Here is a 15,044-nt window from a genome sequence, read left to right as displayed (position 1 = left end):
ATGTAAATCTGGAAGAAGGTAATGGTAGTGACTGTAACAATGTAATAATCTGCATGCAAATGAAATTTACAGTGCCTTTTAACTGCCTTAGATGTTAGATTTTTTTTGTGTGCTTTAGCATTCATTCAATGCTTCATCCAGTAGATGTTCTTTCTGACCTTGTGGGTGGGCAAGGAGAAAAGTACTATTATCAGGAGAAAAACTTTGAGATTTCCTATCTGGATTATTAAGTTTTAGTTAATGGTTTCTCTGATTTTTTTGTGTGTGTGTGTGTGATCCTTTGCTATATAATAATGATGGTAAAATTATTTGTTAGCTTTTTTTTCCACGAGAAATAATGTCTAAGCAAGTAATTCAGGTATCAGACAAACACACACTGGGAAAAAAAACTCTTTGCTTTTACTAAATCTGTAAAATCTTGAATTAGTTAGTTAGATTAGTTAGATTAGTTAGTCTACTACAGCAACCTGTGCTTACTCATCTCTGAAAATCTTCCAGTTCTTCCACTGTGGAAAAGGAATATTTTTGTAACCTTACATGTTAAAAATTTAGTACCCTTTTATGAGTGGTGTACCATTCAGACCAGGTCTCTCTCCCAAAATGTGTTTATGACTGTCTGTATAGGACTAGTGTTTTGTTTGAGGTAAATCAAATTAGCTGTGCTTGAGGTGGTAGAGGAATATAGCTATTAACAAAATATGCTGGGTTTTAATTGCAACTAATACCTGCTCTTGCTGTCTTCCAGTGTCCAAAGAAGTTGTGTTAGACTGCAGGTTCAAGCCTGTAGTTAGAACTAAATGAACTTTTTAGTGTGACCTCCTGGGAAGGATACAGGTCTGGTGAATGATTGAGTTTAGTTTTCGAAATCTGCTAGAAAGGCCACAACACACCATTTCCAAGTTTATGTACAGCAAGATCTTTAGACTATTCATGCATATTAGGAACTTCTTAGCCAATTAAAAAAAACAAGACTGATAATTACTGGTGAACTCTTTAACTGATGCAAAAGGCAAGTCTGACTTCTCGGTTTCAGGTATGAAGACATTTTCTTAGATTTGAGGGGAGACTTTCATGCTTAGCCTAATAACCTGAGTGAAAGCCTGAGATTTAAAAAAACAACATTTTACATAACAGTGGCTAAATTTATAGTTGCTGAGCATGAGTGTAGGTCATGTTTCTCTAGTATCAAGCAATGTGCATATTTCTGAAATTGGAGAAAGAAGAATCTCAACCCAGAAAAGATATTGGGCTGGGTTTCCAAATACCTTCCATGCTGTGAGTTCACATAACTAGTAAATAAATATATTATTTAATAAGTGCTGTACAGCTCTGTGGGAATGAGCAAGTGGAGAGTAGAACAACTGCAGCTGTAGGAGTATTTAAGCTGGACAAAATTCCTATTGCATATGAACACTGCATCTGGAGGAGCTCACCCTTTGAAAAACAGTGGACTGTAATGTCTGAAAAGCTCATGCTACAGTGCTCAAAGGCAAAGCAAAAAACTAATATACGTGACTCCTAATGTACCATATAAACCAAGGATTGAAAGCACTTTATTTAAAACAACTTAAAAGATCACTCCCAGAGAGAGAAAAATAGTATTAATGCAGCTATAAGAGATAAAGAAATGGAGAGAGGAAATTACTCTAAAACAAGGAACTCACAGGAAAGAGATTTATAAGGATTAAACTGCTGCTTTCATAGCACAAGACCCTGCCTGCGATCTGATAGCTTCACCTTCATCTTAGTTACTAACAGTCTGTGTTACAAGGAATTCTGAGTTTGAAAAAAAAAAAAAGTTTTCTAACCTGTTTCTAAAATTGAAATAAGCCACCCAAAAAATCATGATCAACTTCCTATACTTTTTTTGTCTTTTTTGTCTTAGCCACCTTGTAGTTTTCAGGTGCCATTTCAACAACAACATACTGTACCTACACTTGTATACCACGTTTCATGCCATACATCCCAAGGTGCTTTGCAGTACAATTTTATCACACATTAGATAAAAGTTATCAAATTTTACGACTAAAAGATGAATCCCTTTCCTCTGCATTACATCAGGTTAGCAAACTGTTAGGAAAAGTATTGAAATGCCCATACTCATACCCATAAATTTTTCGCTGTTATTTTTGGTTTAGATTTAAATGCACAGTTCATATTGACTGTGTGCTTATTGAGGACCAGATTTCCTGTGTCTTAGTATCAGTGTGAATTGAGAGAACCTACAATCATCCTTGAAATATGATTCGTTGAGCTTTGTGGCTTTAACATCAATTTTCAGTGGTATAAGACCAGAATCTCACCTTTAATGAGGTGTGGTAGTATTTTTGGTATGTACATGAGAATCTGGGACCTTTTGATCCAGAGTATTTGTGGGATTTTCTGCTATAATATATCTAACTTATGAATGTGGAAATATTATTTTAATGCTTCCCTTTCATACAACATATTTTACAAAGTAGTATTTTTTTAATAAATATAGTATTTTTATAAACCCCTTGCTATGTTTAGTGTGCAGCCAGTGAGGAGTAGTTTGAAGAAGTCAAAGCATCACATTTACAATTTCAGTTAAAAATCAAAAGCTCTTTGAGATATGTAAAATTATTATTTGGCTGAACAGAAAAAATATTTATGATGGTACTTGGACCTTAGAATTTGGGTTGTTTTTTTTCTCTTGTCAAGTCTGAACAAATTTTTAAAATTCCATCTGAAGAGGAAGAAAGTCATATTGCTTCCTTAGGCAGAGTGCACTTTCACATCTATCTATTTACTGATAAGTTTTGATCTCAGTTGCATCTGTGTGAATTGACTCACAGTAAGATACCTTGGTTTCGGTACGTTTAATTTACACTGTGAAACTGAGATCAGAATCTGACTCATTTAGGAAATCATTGTAAAGACTAAATTAGAAACATAAAATTACCTGTAATTATTAATGTAGTGCTGTTGCTTATGCCCTGTTTCCTTTTTCTCCTCCTCTTTTTTTCTCCTGATATGTATCTTCTTAAAAGTGCCAATCAATGGTAAGTTGCCCATTTGCCCCATGGAAGAGATGTGGAGGGTTGGGAGAGTATGTGTCTCATAAAAATTTTAACCAGCCCACTGGGTTCTCCTGTTTGTTGGCTTGCATGTCAGTTGACATATAACATTCCATGCCTAATGTGATGGCTCATGATATACTGTGGTCCTAAAGCATGTTCAGCAGCCAGTCAAGACATCTTTCCTTATCAGATGATCCTTTGCATTTGTCCTCTCGTAGTTTGTCTCCAAATGCTGTATCAGATCTACATTTCCATTGCAGTCCTAGCTTGATGAAACCATAAGCCATTTTGTGCATCTTTTTATTTTGCTCACTCCAAACATTTGCTCTAAATTTGCAGTGTAAAATGTAGCACTTCAGTAATGTAAGAAGAATGCAAGTCCAATTTCATTCCATGGGACTTGTTGAAGTTTCAGAATGAAACTTCTATACAGTTTAGAACCAAATGCCTAATTTAAAACCTGTTTGTAATCAGCTAGTGATATTTAAAACAATATGAGAGTTTGGACTGCTCTGCAATGCTTCCATTGTAGAACCATGGACTTTGCCTCATTCCAGTCTTGCAATTTCCCTGTGTAAACTGCTCCATGGATTTACTGTTCTTCTGGTGTAGCCTTCACAGACAGAAGCAATGCTGGTGGTGTCAGATTTCTGCCATTCCTCTAGAAATCTGTGTAATTTTTATTTCTATTAAGTGAAGATGAGCTAGTACATTATGACATACTCTTTTTCTAGATGAAACCCATACGATGGTCAGTGACACAAGCAGCCTAGTCCAATCCCATACCTACAAGAAGCGAGATCCAGTGGATGTGCCCTACCAGACCGGACAGCTTCATCCAGCAATCCGTGTAGCTGACTTGCTACAGCACATCACCCAAATGAAGTGTGCAGAAGGCTATGGATTCAAAGAGGAGTATGAAGTAAGTGTCAGGTCTAATGATCTGATTATTATGTCTTCTGCACTGTTGGCTTTATCTGTCTGCTACCTGTACCACAGAACAGGAAAAATAATTACTTAACCAAGTAATCCAGCTGCTGTGTGAGTGAAGATACTGAATGGAAAGGATAATCTCTATAGTGAGCAAATTTTCTGTAACCATCCAGGATGAGGAGTGAGACATAAAAACCTTTCTGAGAAATCTCTGCCTAATTCTAATTGCATAAAGCTGTATATTCAAAAAAACAGGTCCACTAGTGTTCTCCCAGAACTTGCCATATTTTTCTTTTACAATTGAAGAATAGCTTTTTTCGAAAGTTCTACGTGACAGATTGTCTAATCACAGTTACCCTGTAACATGATATTAGCTTAGAAATCAAGTTCTACAAGCAATATTTCCTGGAACAATAGTATTCATCATGGAAAGGAAATGTGCAAATCTTCAGAGAGGCCCATAGGGCTATAAAATTTATTCTGTGATGCCTGAACCATTTCCCACTAGCTGGAGGCTATCTCTAATCCTCATTATTTTTCATATGAACTTACAGTCTCTCTTTTTTCCTTGTTTTTTTTGTTCAACTTCTGTTTCTTCATTTCATGCTAGAGTGACCTGTTCCTCCCTGTTACCATCTTAGTTTTAAATGTCATGACCACTACATCCTGGCAAATACTATACGAACGCAGCACATTGCACTGCAGATCCTGTCTTCCTTGTGAGATGAGTCAGTTTGCTAAGTGAAAAAAGTGAAAAACAAGCAGAACTTGCTTTCGTGCCCAAAATTAATTGTAGTATTATGCCTGACTTCAAAAGCTTAGTTTTGCTGATGAGTCTCAAGAATGCATCACTCCTCATCCAAATCATGTATTTGAATCAACGGAGACTTATCAACCTGGGTTCCTTGTCTAATGTGAGGGAGGATTTAAGACCCTTTAAAATCTGCTTAGGTCCACTATTTTAATGTTAGGGTGTCCACTTTTCTCTGCCTTTTAGCTCAGATTTTAAGGAGTTCATTCTTGTGAATGATTTTCGCATACAGGAACACTCTAATACAGGTTGATAAGATGTCTACAGTGAGTAGTTTCCCACAAGATTATAATTCAGTGGATTTGAACCCAAAAAAACAGTAGCATAAATATATTACTCCACAGAGGTAAAATACATAAGATTGATCTGCAGGGTTGGACTATAAATTTTCAAAATTGTCATAGGAGTGTATGAGAATTCATGAGATAATTTTGATTGATCATGTAGGAAGATGCATTGCATAAGGAACTTGTGGGGTCTGATCTATAGGTAGACTTGAAGCTGTCACCTCTGAAATACTCTGTTAACTTTTAATACATTATATGGACTATGATCCAAGATGAAGTGATTAGATCTAAAAAAAAAACCTGTTCCCTGCCATGTGGTGTAGGAAGCAAATAATGATCACCAGCAGCCTACCCCTCCCCCATTTCCAGGAGCAGTCTACGCCTGACAGCCTGTATCTGCCTCTGTACATGGTAGTGTCCATTTGTCCAGTTGAGGAACCTGTCCAGATTGCACTGCATCTCCAACCCAGTGCACAGTCCTAAATTTCCTTTCCTTAGAAATTAGAATGTGAGAAATCAGAGGAACAGGTGTAAATGGATCTTACTGTGATGTGACTCTGACATAGCCAGTCAGAAGCAGAATGATAGATTCAATTTTAACTCTGTCTTCTCAAAGTAGAAGCCAGCAAAAAAAGATCCATTCTCATTCTTTCATCTGATAGAAAGAGAAGGGAGGAGGAAAACCAGCAAAAGTCATTTAAATTATTTCCACCCTGTAGGGCAAGCAACAATTTCTCTTTTGGGCATGCACAATTGTGCACTGCCCTAGAGGCTCAATATACTATGCTTAAGTTTTAAAGGTAGCAACTAATATATACACTGTTGAAGGTCCTTCAGGATGATGAATACAATTACTAGTACATTGCTGAGTTTTTACAAGTGTGCATACTGCTTGCATTTTACAAGAGATGGTGTTTTTTTGAAGTTTGTGCTTTGTCATGCCAACTCCATGTTATAACAATTGCTTAAATATGTAATTGCTTAAACTGGTATTTGTAGTATTAGAATTCCAAAGCCTACGCTTCAGGCCACTTCCAAAGTCACTGATGACATTTTTTCCCCCTAAAACATAGCAAACAATTCATTCCCAGAACGAGCTAATCACTTGTCAACTTTCATTTGTGTAGCTGACTTAAACAAATTTGTTCCTGTGGGGTTTTTTATGCCACTGTTATTTAAAAATGATAAAATTGAAAATTCTTGTCTTTGGAAAAGATTTGCTCATCAGCCAAAACCTTTTAAACCAGCATTAAGCCTAGAGGAAAGCTACAATTAATTTATTAAAAAAAAAAGACTGTAAAATGGAATTTATAATGCAACCAATGACATGGCTTTTTAACTACAGTGGATCAAATGATGCTGCTGAGAAAGTTTCCAGGAAAATCACTTAATTTTGAGCTTACCAAGCTGATGAATGTCATCCCATTACAGACAGTAGGTTTAGTCACGACTAATGCCAGTAGGTGCAATACATTAGGGCGCAGTTTATTAATAGTGGCAGGGAAGGGGGACTTAAAATACTGCAGCTGTGTCTGAAAAAAAGTCCTCTTTATATATAGAAATTCTTTATAATCAGAATGAACCATAACTAGTCATATCTTTGAGGGTTTTTTTCCATTGAACTAATGCAGTGTTGCTGGTTTTTTTCCATATGCAATGAAAAACCGCCCAATATATTCTGGCACTGCTGAGATTACAAATCTTTGTTTATGCTGCTGTCAGACTGATACTGTCCTCTTTACAAGGTTGAACTAGACAATGAAAGAATTTTTTCCTTATAAATTATCAGAAGACTAACTATCCAAATGAAAAGGAAGAAATAGTTTGGCAGGGGATTTGTTTTGAATGAAGTCTCATAGATGATTTTTGCTCTAACAAGACAGCAGGATTATATAGTCTCACCAGGGAAAGAGTTTGATTCAAGAGAAATTCACACAGGATTCACTCTGAAAATAAATCTGTTGAACCGAACAGAAAGTAAAGTAGCACATTACCCATTAGCAGCACTTCAGAGGAGTGCAAGGATACAGAGCACTTACTGTCGTGCATACTTTTAAGCGCTTTACAATAAAACTTGATAATTAGGGCCACTATTCTCAATAATTAGGGCTATAGTTCACAATCTAAGCACATCTATGTAGTTTTAAGTCCTATTGGCTTCATGCACAAGTTTTTGGAGTAACAGAACTGACACAAAACATAAAGGATGAAAAATCATCTTTAAGCAATGGCAGGCTGCTACTTAGTTGCTCACTGCTCAACTCTGCATTAGGAATACCCACCTGAGATACTGAGTATCTTCAGTTCCCAATATAGGGGTCTTGGGGGAGCACCGTACTTTGCAGGATTGTGCCCTTTTGTTCTCCTTCTGGGAGGAGCTGAGATACTTTGGCTCTCATCACTGAAAAGGCTTTGGTTGAATATCAGTAGGGAGACATCCCAAAGCCTGGACCTGTTCCTGTGATGGCATGTGTGAAGGCTTCTGTTCCCTAGAGCAGGACCTGGTTCTTGGATGTAGCAGTGCAGGTTCTGATTTTGTGTCTAGCTGTGCCTGTAGAATGAGAGCAAATACAGGTGTGTCCTTAGCGGCACATCAGTAACAAGTTCACTGCCCATTTTCCTGTGTGTTTCTCAGGTGTGGAAATAACATGGATACATTTCAGTAAGCTGTGAATTCAAATGCAGACCTTAATTAGTGGCTTAGTGGAGTGTGAATGATTGGAAGGGATTGCACAGAAATCCTTAAACTCAGGGAAATTTCCACATAGCTAGTGTGCAGTAGATCTTTAAACACCTTTCTATCCCCTGCCAGACCCTTAGGAAAGGAGAGATTTTGGCTTGGTTCCAGCAATGTTAGACTGGCAGGATAACATTGGCCTGATTTCACATGCACCCCTACACTAATTGTGGGTTATTTAAGCTGCTCCCCATTACTACAGCATGAGAGAACTTTTACTGATCATGAAGGAGGCTCACTGCTTATCTCCTTTCTGCATTACAGAAAGAAAATAAATAGAAAAGTAGGTTGAAAGTGGTCTCTACAATTCATCAATTCTTTCTCCTTACACCTGCCACCTTTTGGTTTTAGACTCCCTAGTTTCACCATGCTTGACACTGTATCCTTTTGCAAGGACGTGTATCTGTCAAAAAGCCATAAGCACATAGATGCAAAGAAATGAGTTAATCTCCCTCCTAAAGACATGGACTAGGCTACTGGAGGCCAGTATAGCTTGGTGTAGCTAGGGCAGAAACAGAGAAATTAATCAACATCTTTTCATTTTAAATAAGATTGATTTTTTTACCCTATTTTTGGATCAGCAAAAATTGGTGCCTGTTTAGTATAAATTAGTTCTTTGCCAAATTAAGGTTAGTTGACAGAAGACAGTTTGAAATTGATTTCAGACTGTCCACACAGGAGCTTGGACTGGTTTAACAGAATTGATTCAAAAACACACCTTTAATTAAACCAGTGCAACTTTGTGTAGATAAAGCCTTGCAAAATCAATTTCACATTATGTTCCGTGACAGGGAGTTCTGAGCTTCCATTATCTCAAAACTAGAGGTTCCTTTGAAAAGCCAGGATTTGCAAAGAGTATCCTGCTCAGATCAGCCTCACTTACTGTCACTAACAGGACTGTGTCAATAACAGAGTTTAAAAAAAGGTTCCTCCATGTAGCTTTAACTTTAAGGCCTTTCCCCCCACTGTCTCTCCCAACTTCCCTCTCCTCCCATCCTGTTACACACATCCTTGCTCAAGGTTTTGTGGCAGTTAACTGTTTCAGTCAGGAAATAATTTTATACTAATATCGTTAAACCATTACTACTCCTAATACAGGGAAATTATATACTGTCAAGAGAAACTGTACTGATTATCTCTTTTATGCTGCATGGTCTCCACTCTGAGGGGCTACACCAATGTAACTGTATTAATCTCTAAATCACCACAGTTAAATAGATGGATACCCGTGAGGATACAGGCTCATTGGGCCTATCAAGGTCAGGAACATGAAATATATTATCTAATGTATGTTAAACAATTCATTTCAGTTTAGCACTTCTTCGCACCTATTATAGATTGGTAGAAGTATTTTAAAATAGCTTATCTGGTCATGGTCACTGTTCAGTTATATGTTGGGGGACTGTGGTCAAAGGTGATCATAAAAATATCGATAATTTGAAGAGGATTTGGAGGCGAGTGTTGAGAATAATTGGGGGTATGAAAGAAATCCTATCTTCATAGCAATATATTCATTGAAATGGAACTTCCCAAGATATGCAAGTAGGTGTGCTAATAGTCTATAAAAACAGAGTTTTTCACACAGTGTACTACTGGCTAGTGAAATATCTGGGGTAAATAGAAAATGGTTTTAAGAAACAAAATAGGAAAAAACCTCTCTAAAACCAGCAGAAGTACAGTTCCTTGTTTTGGGGGGCAGAAAGTATTGCAGGCAAGGAGGAAATTTTTCATGGAGGAAGTTTACCCCATACGGTGCCCACTTAAGTTTTTGTTTTCTCCAGTGCACTGTTAGATAAATGCCTAACCTAGGGCAGAAATCTGATATCCATTTTCTGCTGTCATGCAAAGGCATAACAGACTAGAATCCTGTCACTCCAACCCAGTCCTCCAGTTGCAGCTTTTTTTTCTTTTGTTCCAGCTGGAAGACAAATTTGCTGCCACATGACACTTCTAAGCCCTGTGCTTCTGGGGCCCTGTTCTGAAATCTTGAAAATAGTAGGAAAAATAAGTATTTTGTTGATGTTATGTTGATATAGCTACTGGCAGGACCTAGCTGGTGCTGCTTTTTCTGCATGTATTCCTTGTGACTGCAACTGGCCTGTCTCACCTCCAACCTGTACATTTTTATCATGCCCTTTTCTCTGATTTTATTTGATATTCTGCAGCACCAGCTGAGACAGTCAATACCACAATAAATGCAGGTTATTTTCTATCCCACAAGACACAAATTACAAAGAAAGCAGACAGACTCTGGAACATTGGGTGGGAATGAGAGTATTAGTCCACAGTGTAAATACACAAAGGACAATATCTGCATCCTCCAAAACTGAGTGCAGGTAACTGTTTGCCTTTCTTTCTACTTCTGTAATAATGAGAAAACTCATTAGAGATTGAAAGCATAACAGAAACAGAAGTAAAATAGTGGGAATTTGTCCTGTAAAAATGGTGTGGAAAATTGTTGGAAATATTAATCTGTAGAGATCATTGCTATTATTTTTTTGTGAAGTTTCATCTGTTTAGATGGGGCTCAGAACCCCATCACCTATCACCTGAATGCCCAGCTGAATCTTTAATCGTTAATACTGGAAAGTTGCAGTGGTCTGATTATAGGCATATATTATTATGTAAGTGTTCTCTCCCATGCGCAATGAAGGATAACCACAACTAATGGTGATATAAAGGTCCTTTGTATGAGACAGGTATTTCTCCTTTATCAGAGGACTGTGTTCAGAAAAAAACAGTTTCTTCAGATTGCCGTGGAATCTGCAGCAGCCTTCCATGAATCCCAGGTAACTTGTTCCTGCTTGGGTTTATCCTAGACTCTTGGACACTGGAAGCCTCGGCACTGGGGAGATCGTATCCAGGGAGGTCAAAAGCAATAGTAAAAATGAGCAGCTGCCATGTCCACAAAGCATGTTTTGTTTTGGAAATCCTAAGGTACTCCAGATCAATACCAAACTGTTGAAATAAAGTCATCCCAAACCAGAAACTACATTCACTAGTAAATAGCCTATGTTATTAGTGACACAACTTCCCAGTGCATGCAATATCCCTTTAATTCTTTAGTAAGTCTTGTAGCAGAATGGGTGACTTCCAGTTGTTGATCAGCAAGAATCAGTTATCAACAATCTTAGCTGGATGGCAGTTAATAGGAATTTGTTTGGGTTTTTTTCAGTTCAGAGGCGAGACACTTAGTTTGCTGAACGTCTGTTGGTGTGTCAGCCAGTTTGATGCAATTCTGAACCTATCCTTAATAGCTGTGAATTTCTGTTCTTAACAGATTTCAAGTGTATGAGAAGTGCTGTCACAGTGCTTAATACCATTCACATGACACTGCCCTATGCTGCACTGCGGCTAACTGCCCAGTGATCAAAGTCCCAGGACTTTCTAAATCTCACTGTTTCCTTCTCCCACTCTTCCTAAATGCCTTCTCCTCCAATTTAAATAGAAGTGCATGTATAGGCAGATACAGCTTTCTAATTTGTTTTTGTTTAAGCAGGTTTAATTAAAATTTATTCTTACTACAGATTATAGATTTAGGCAGGTCGTGGCTTCATTAGAAAGGCTTTGGGGTTTTATCTGTTTGAATAATAAAATTGCAGAGGTGTATAGACTAGAACACTTCCGATATCCTTAGGATTACTCTCAGTGGGATGTAGGCAGCTGTTTGCTCATGCTGTGACATGGCTATTTTTGGTACTGATCAGTCTGTGATTTACTTGGGTGTGAACCTCCTGTTTTCTTCTTAGTAGCCTGAACACTCTGAACTGTATATGACCTCAGGCATCATGGATGCATAACAAGAACAAGGATGCCTAATTCAGCCCAATATTTTTCTCCATGTGAGTCTACCAGACTCACGTCTTGTATGTAAAGTTAAGTTTAGACTGTGTCCTAAGGAAAGCCTGATAGCTTTTAAGTGCATCTTTCATGTCCTTCATATCCCTCTAAGCAATTAAAACAGAGACTGGTAGTATTGGTCCCCTCAGAAAAGTGTTGGTCCACTCAAAAGTCGTGAGATATAGATGCTTAAGCTGATCAGTTGGATGGATAAACTGATGCAGGTTGTTCTTATGTAGGAGCTGTGGCAGCTATTTTAATCATTTTCTGCTTCTACCGAGTCTGGTGGTCCTGGTGTATGTGGTGGTAAACACATGAATGAATACAAAATCTATCAGCAATAAAAAATGTGCTGTAACCTGTCAATTCTTATGGTCCTGAAGATGCCCTGGGAGTCTTTTCCATGTTCAGATATTTAGCAGACATTCATTTCATATTTCAGCGTAGCTGGACTGAAAATCAAAAAGTAATGTAAAGCACAATAAGCAACTCTGATGTTATTCCTGATCCTTAACGAGTGAGTCTGCTTAAGCATTTAAAATGGAATCATTTTAGCTGTTGCATGCAGATTTGTGGCTGTGCCTCTTGTCCTTCATTATCCCATAGCAATAAAGCTTCAGTCTGCTTTAAAAAGTTGTGGAGTTTTTCCCACCTTGGGTCCAGCTGCCACAGCAGTCTTTCAAAGCTTGTTTTAATTTTGCTCCCTTTTTTCCTGACCTATGATTCCATCATGAGGTTCTTCTGTTCTCTGAAGGCATTGCAAAATCTTTCTCAATTTATTCTGGAAAGATTTGTGGGCATGTGCAATGTCAAATCGGAGCAATAAAAGAAGTAGCTTCCAAGTCTCACTAATTGTTGTCAACTTGGCACCGAGCGGATCTTTGGAAATCCAGTATCCACATCTGATAAGTCCAAGTAATTAACACAGGGGTTATATAATTTTAATGGCAAGAATGAACCTTTTCCATCTTACTGCTTCCTTGTGTTTGGATGTACACAGAGTTATATGCTTATTCTTTTAATAAGCAACACTCACACATCACTCCACTATTTTAGCATGTGAAATCTGTTGCACCATTATTCTCCAGCCTGTCTTGTCTTCCTCCCGTTTGGCAGCCACAGGTTGAGAAACAGTCAAACTGTAGTAAGCAGACTTCTCAGAATATATTTTACTCTGGTTGTCTGTTAGGCAAGTCATTTTTGCTGAGTGATCTTGCTATATTGTGCTTTTGCTAGTACAAATCTATGGTCTCTCTGTACCTTTTGAAATTAGGGTTTAGTTTCAGATTTAGCCAATCTGTGCATCATTATGGGCTATTGAACACCACAGTAGGAAACTAAATGAGACCACTGAACTTAATTTCACTCATAACTTGAGTTTCCAGAGGGAAATCCACAAGAATGGCTTTAATGCTCACAGCGATAAAGTGATAGGTTAAACTTTCTAAATGCTAGTGACAGGTATGATTTGAAAGAAGGAAAAGTTTTTGAAACATTGCAGGCTATATGCTGCATATTTGCACCAGACTGACTTACTAAGTACTCAATTAAGACATTGAATATTTGATCAGCATCTGTAATCCCTTCTTCAGTTAACATATTATTTACTTTTGAAAACTGCTGATGTACCATACTTTTCCCATTGCACCTGCAAAAATGAATTCATCCAATTTATGTGCACAGAATAATATATTGTGCTTTAATGTACAAGATATTATTCATTACTTCTTACTCATATAGGCCTCCCTACCTCCTTCATATTTTATTAGTGCCCTTTAAAAAGACATAAAAAATCAGTCATGTAGTTAGTCCATTTTAAATTATGCAAATGATGTTAAATGCAATTATAATCTATTCTTTATTAATTATATATATATACCCTATGTGTTTTCTATGGATTGTATTTATTCACTATGAATAATTAGGCATTTTTGACCATTGCTGGTTTCACGACCAGAGCATTATTACTGGCTGTTTGTAGAGTGAGAGGAACACTTTTCAAATCAAATTAGCATAATTTAGCTATTAGGAGTCTTCATTTAGCAGCAGTTTATTCACAGCATACCTAAAATATGCATTATTTTCTATAATGCATTTGTTTTAAATAAGTTAAAATAGCCATTATAAATTTTTCAGGAAATAAAAATCTGTATTCTTATGTAGCCTGTGGCTCAATGTATCTTTTAAGAAGTTTTCTAACTGGAATACAAGACTTCTTCTTACACGTTTCCCATAGTGCTTTAGTAATTGTCCTGTCAATGGAACGGATGATCAGCATTTTCTAGCAGGAATTATTTTTTTGTTACAACATACTGATTTAATGGGCCCAAAAGATACTGTGGGAAATGTTAAGTTCACTGAAAATCTGGCAGGATGTAGTTGGGCAGACAAGGGAGTTGGCAAGCCTCCTTTCTCTCCTGCTGGTTTCCTGCCGTTGCCTCTGTCTCAGTGTGATAGCTGCTCCCCCAGTTACCCATCACGTGGGATCTCAGCGATGCCACTGCCTACACTCTTGTGGGGCTACTGCTGTTCTCAAACTGCTTGGCTCTGTATCCGTCTTATTAACTAGCAGTTAGGTCACCCTGGGTCCTCAGCAAGTCATCTGAGATGTGAAGAGGACATAGCCTGCCAAACAGCCACGAGAAGATGTGGGCATCTTGGCCAGGCAGAGACAAAGATGAGCACGGCAACCATGGGATAAAATTGGCCGCCAGGCCAAAGCTGATGGGAAGACTGGAGTACGCATGGAAACAAGGCAGCCCAGGACGTGGGCAGAAGGAAAAGCAGGCTGGCTTCAGGGACTTGCAAGATACTGTCAGTGAGAGTCAGTATTTCAGAAGTGACATGATGGCAGCGTCAACCAGGTAAAATTATTGGAGTTACTGGGTTTGCAGCTCAGTCCAGGACTGATAAAAATTCATAATATTGACACTTCTTCACAAGACAGAAACAGTAGACCGGAGTCACTCACCACAAACTCACACACGAGAGCTGAAAGGTTTAGGTTTACAGCATGATTTGGAGTCCAAGACAGGGAAGATCTTAAGCATGTGTTTAAGTCCAGTTGGTTTTAAAGGGATGTAAGAGACTGTTTTAAAGTTGCTTTTAATATACATTCTTTCCTGGTTTACATTTTACCATTCACTTAAATGGAAGCAACAGCAGGGTCCTCAGACACATAATAGTTTAGACAAGTTCATGTAATGGTGACGAAGCTTGCATATCTGTCCACCAAAATGGTGCAGTTTCTTCCACTTAAGATCTTAAAAAGATTCATGACTGACAATGCTCTGCTTTGGTCTGTGGAAAAAATAGATAGCATGCATTTATGTAAGGTTAAAATGCATCTACCAGCTCAGCTCAGTTATTACCCATCTAGCTTTAAGGTGCTTGCT

At 37.8% G+C, this 15,044-nt stretch overlaps 1 protein-coding gene across 13 annotated transcripts in view; it reads left to right on the top strand.

Moving 5' to 3' along the window:
- Positions 1 to 15,044, top strand: part of PTPRM (protein tyrosine phosphatase receptor type M) — a 511,840-nt gene that overhangs the window by 412,704 nt on the left and 84,092 nt on the right. For 8 of the 13 annotated variants that reach the window (XM_052787185.1, XM_052787177.1, XM_052787179.1 and 5 more), the window contains one exon: positions 3,776 to 3,963. In XM_052787185.1, coding sequence (XP_052643145.1) covers positions 3,776 to 3,963 — 188 coding nt within the window. Of the gene's footprint in view, positions 1 to 3,011; positions 3,024 to 3,775; positions 3,964 to 15,044 lie in introns of all 13 variants that reach the window. The other 5 variants (XM_052787176.1, XM_052787183.1, XM_052787178.1 and 2 more) reach the window with 1 other exon arrangement.

The sequence above is a fragment of the Harpia harpyja genome, chromosome 5 (genome assembly GCF_026419915.1).
Source record: "Harpia harpyja isolate bHarHar1 chromosome 5, bHarHar1 primary haplotype, whole genome shotgun sequence".
Taxonomy (NCBI): Eukaryota; Metazoa; Chordata; class Aves; order Accipitriformes; family Accipitridae; genus Harpia; species Harpia harpyja.
This window is presented reverse-complemented; position numbering and strand designations above follow the sequence as displayed.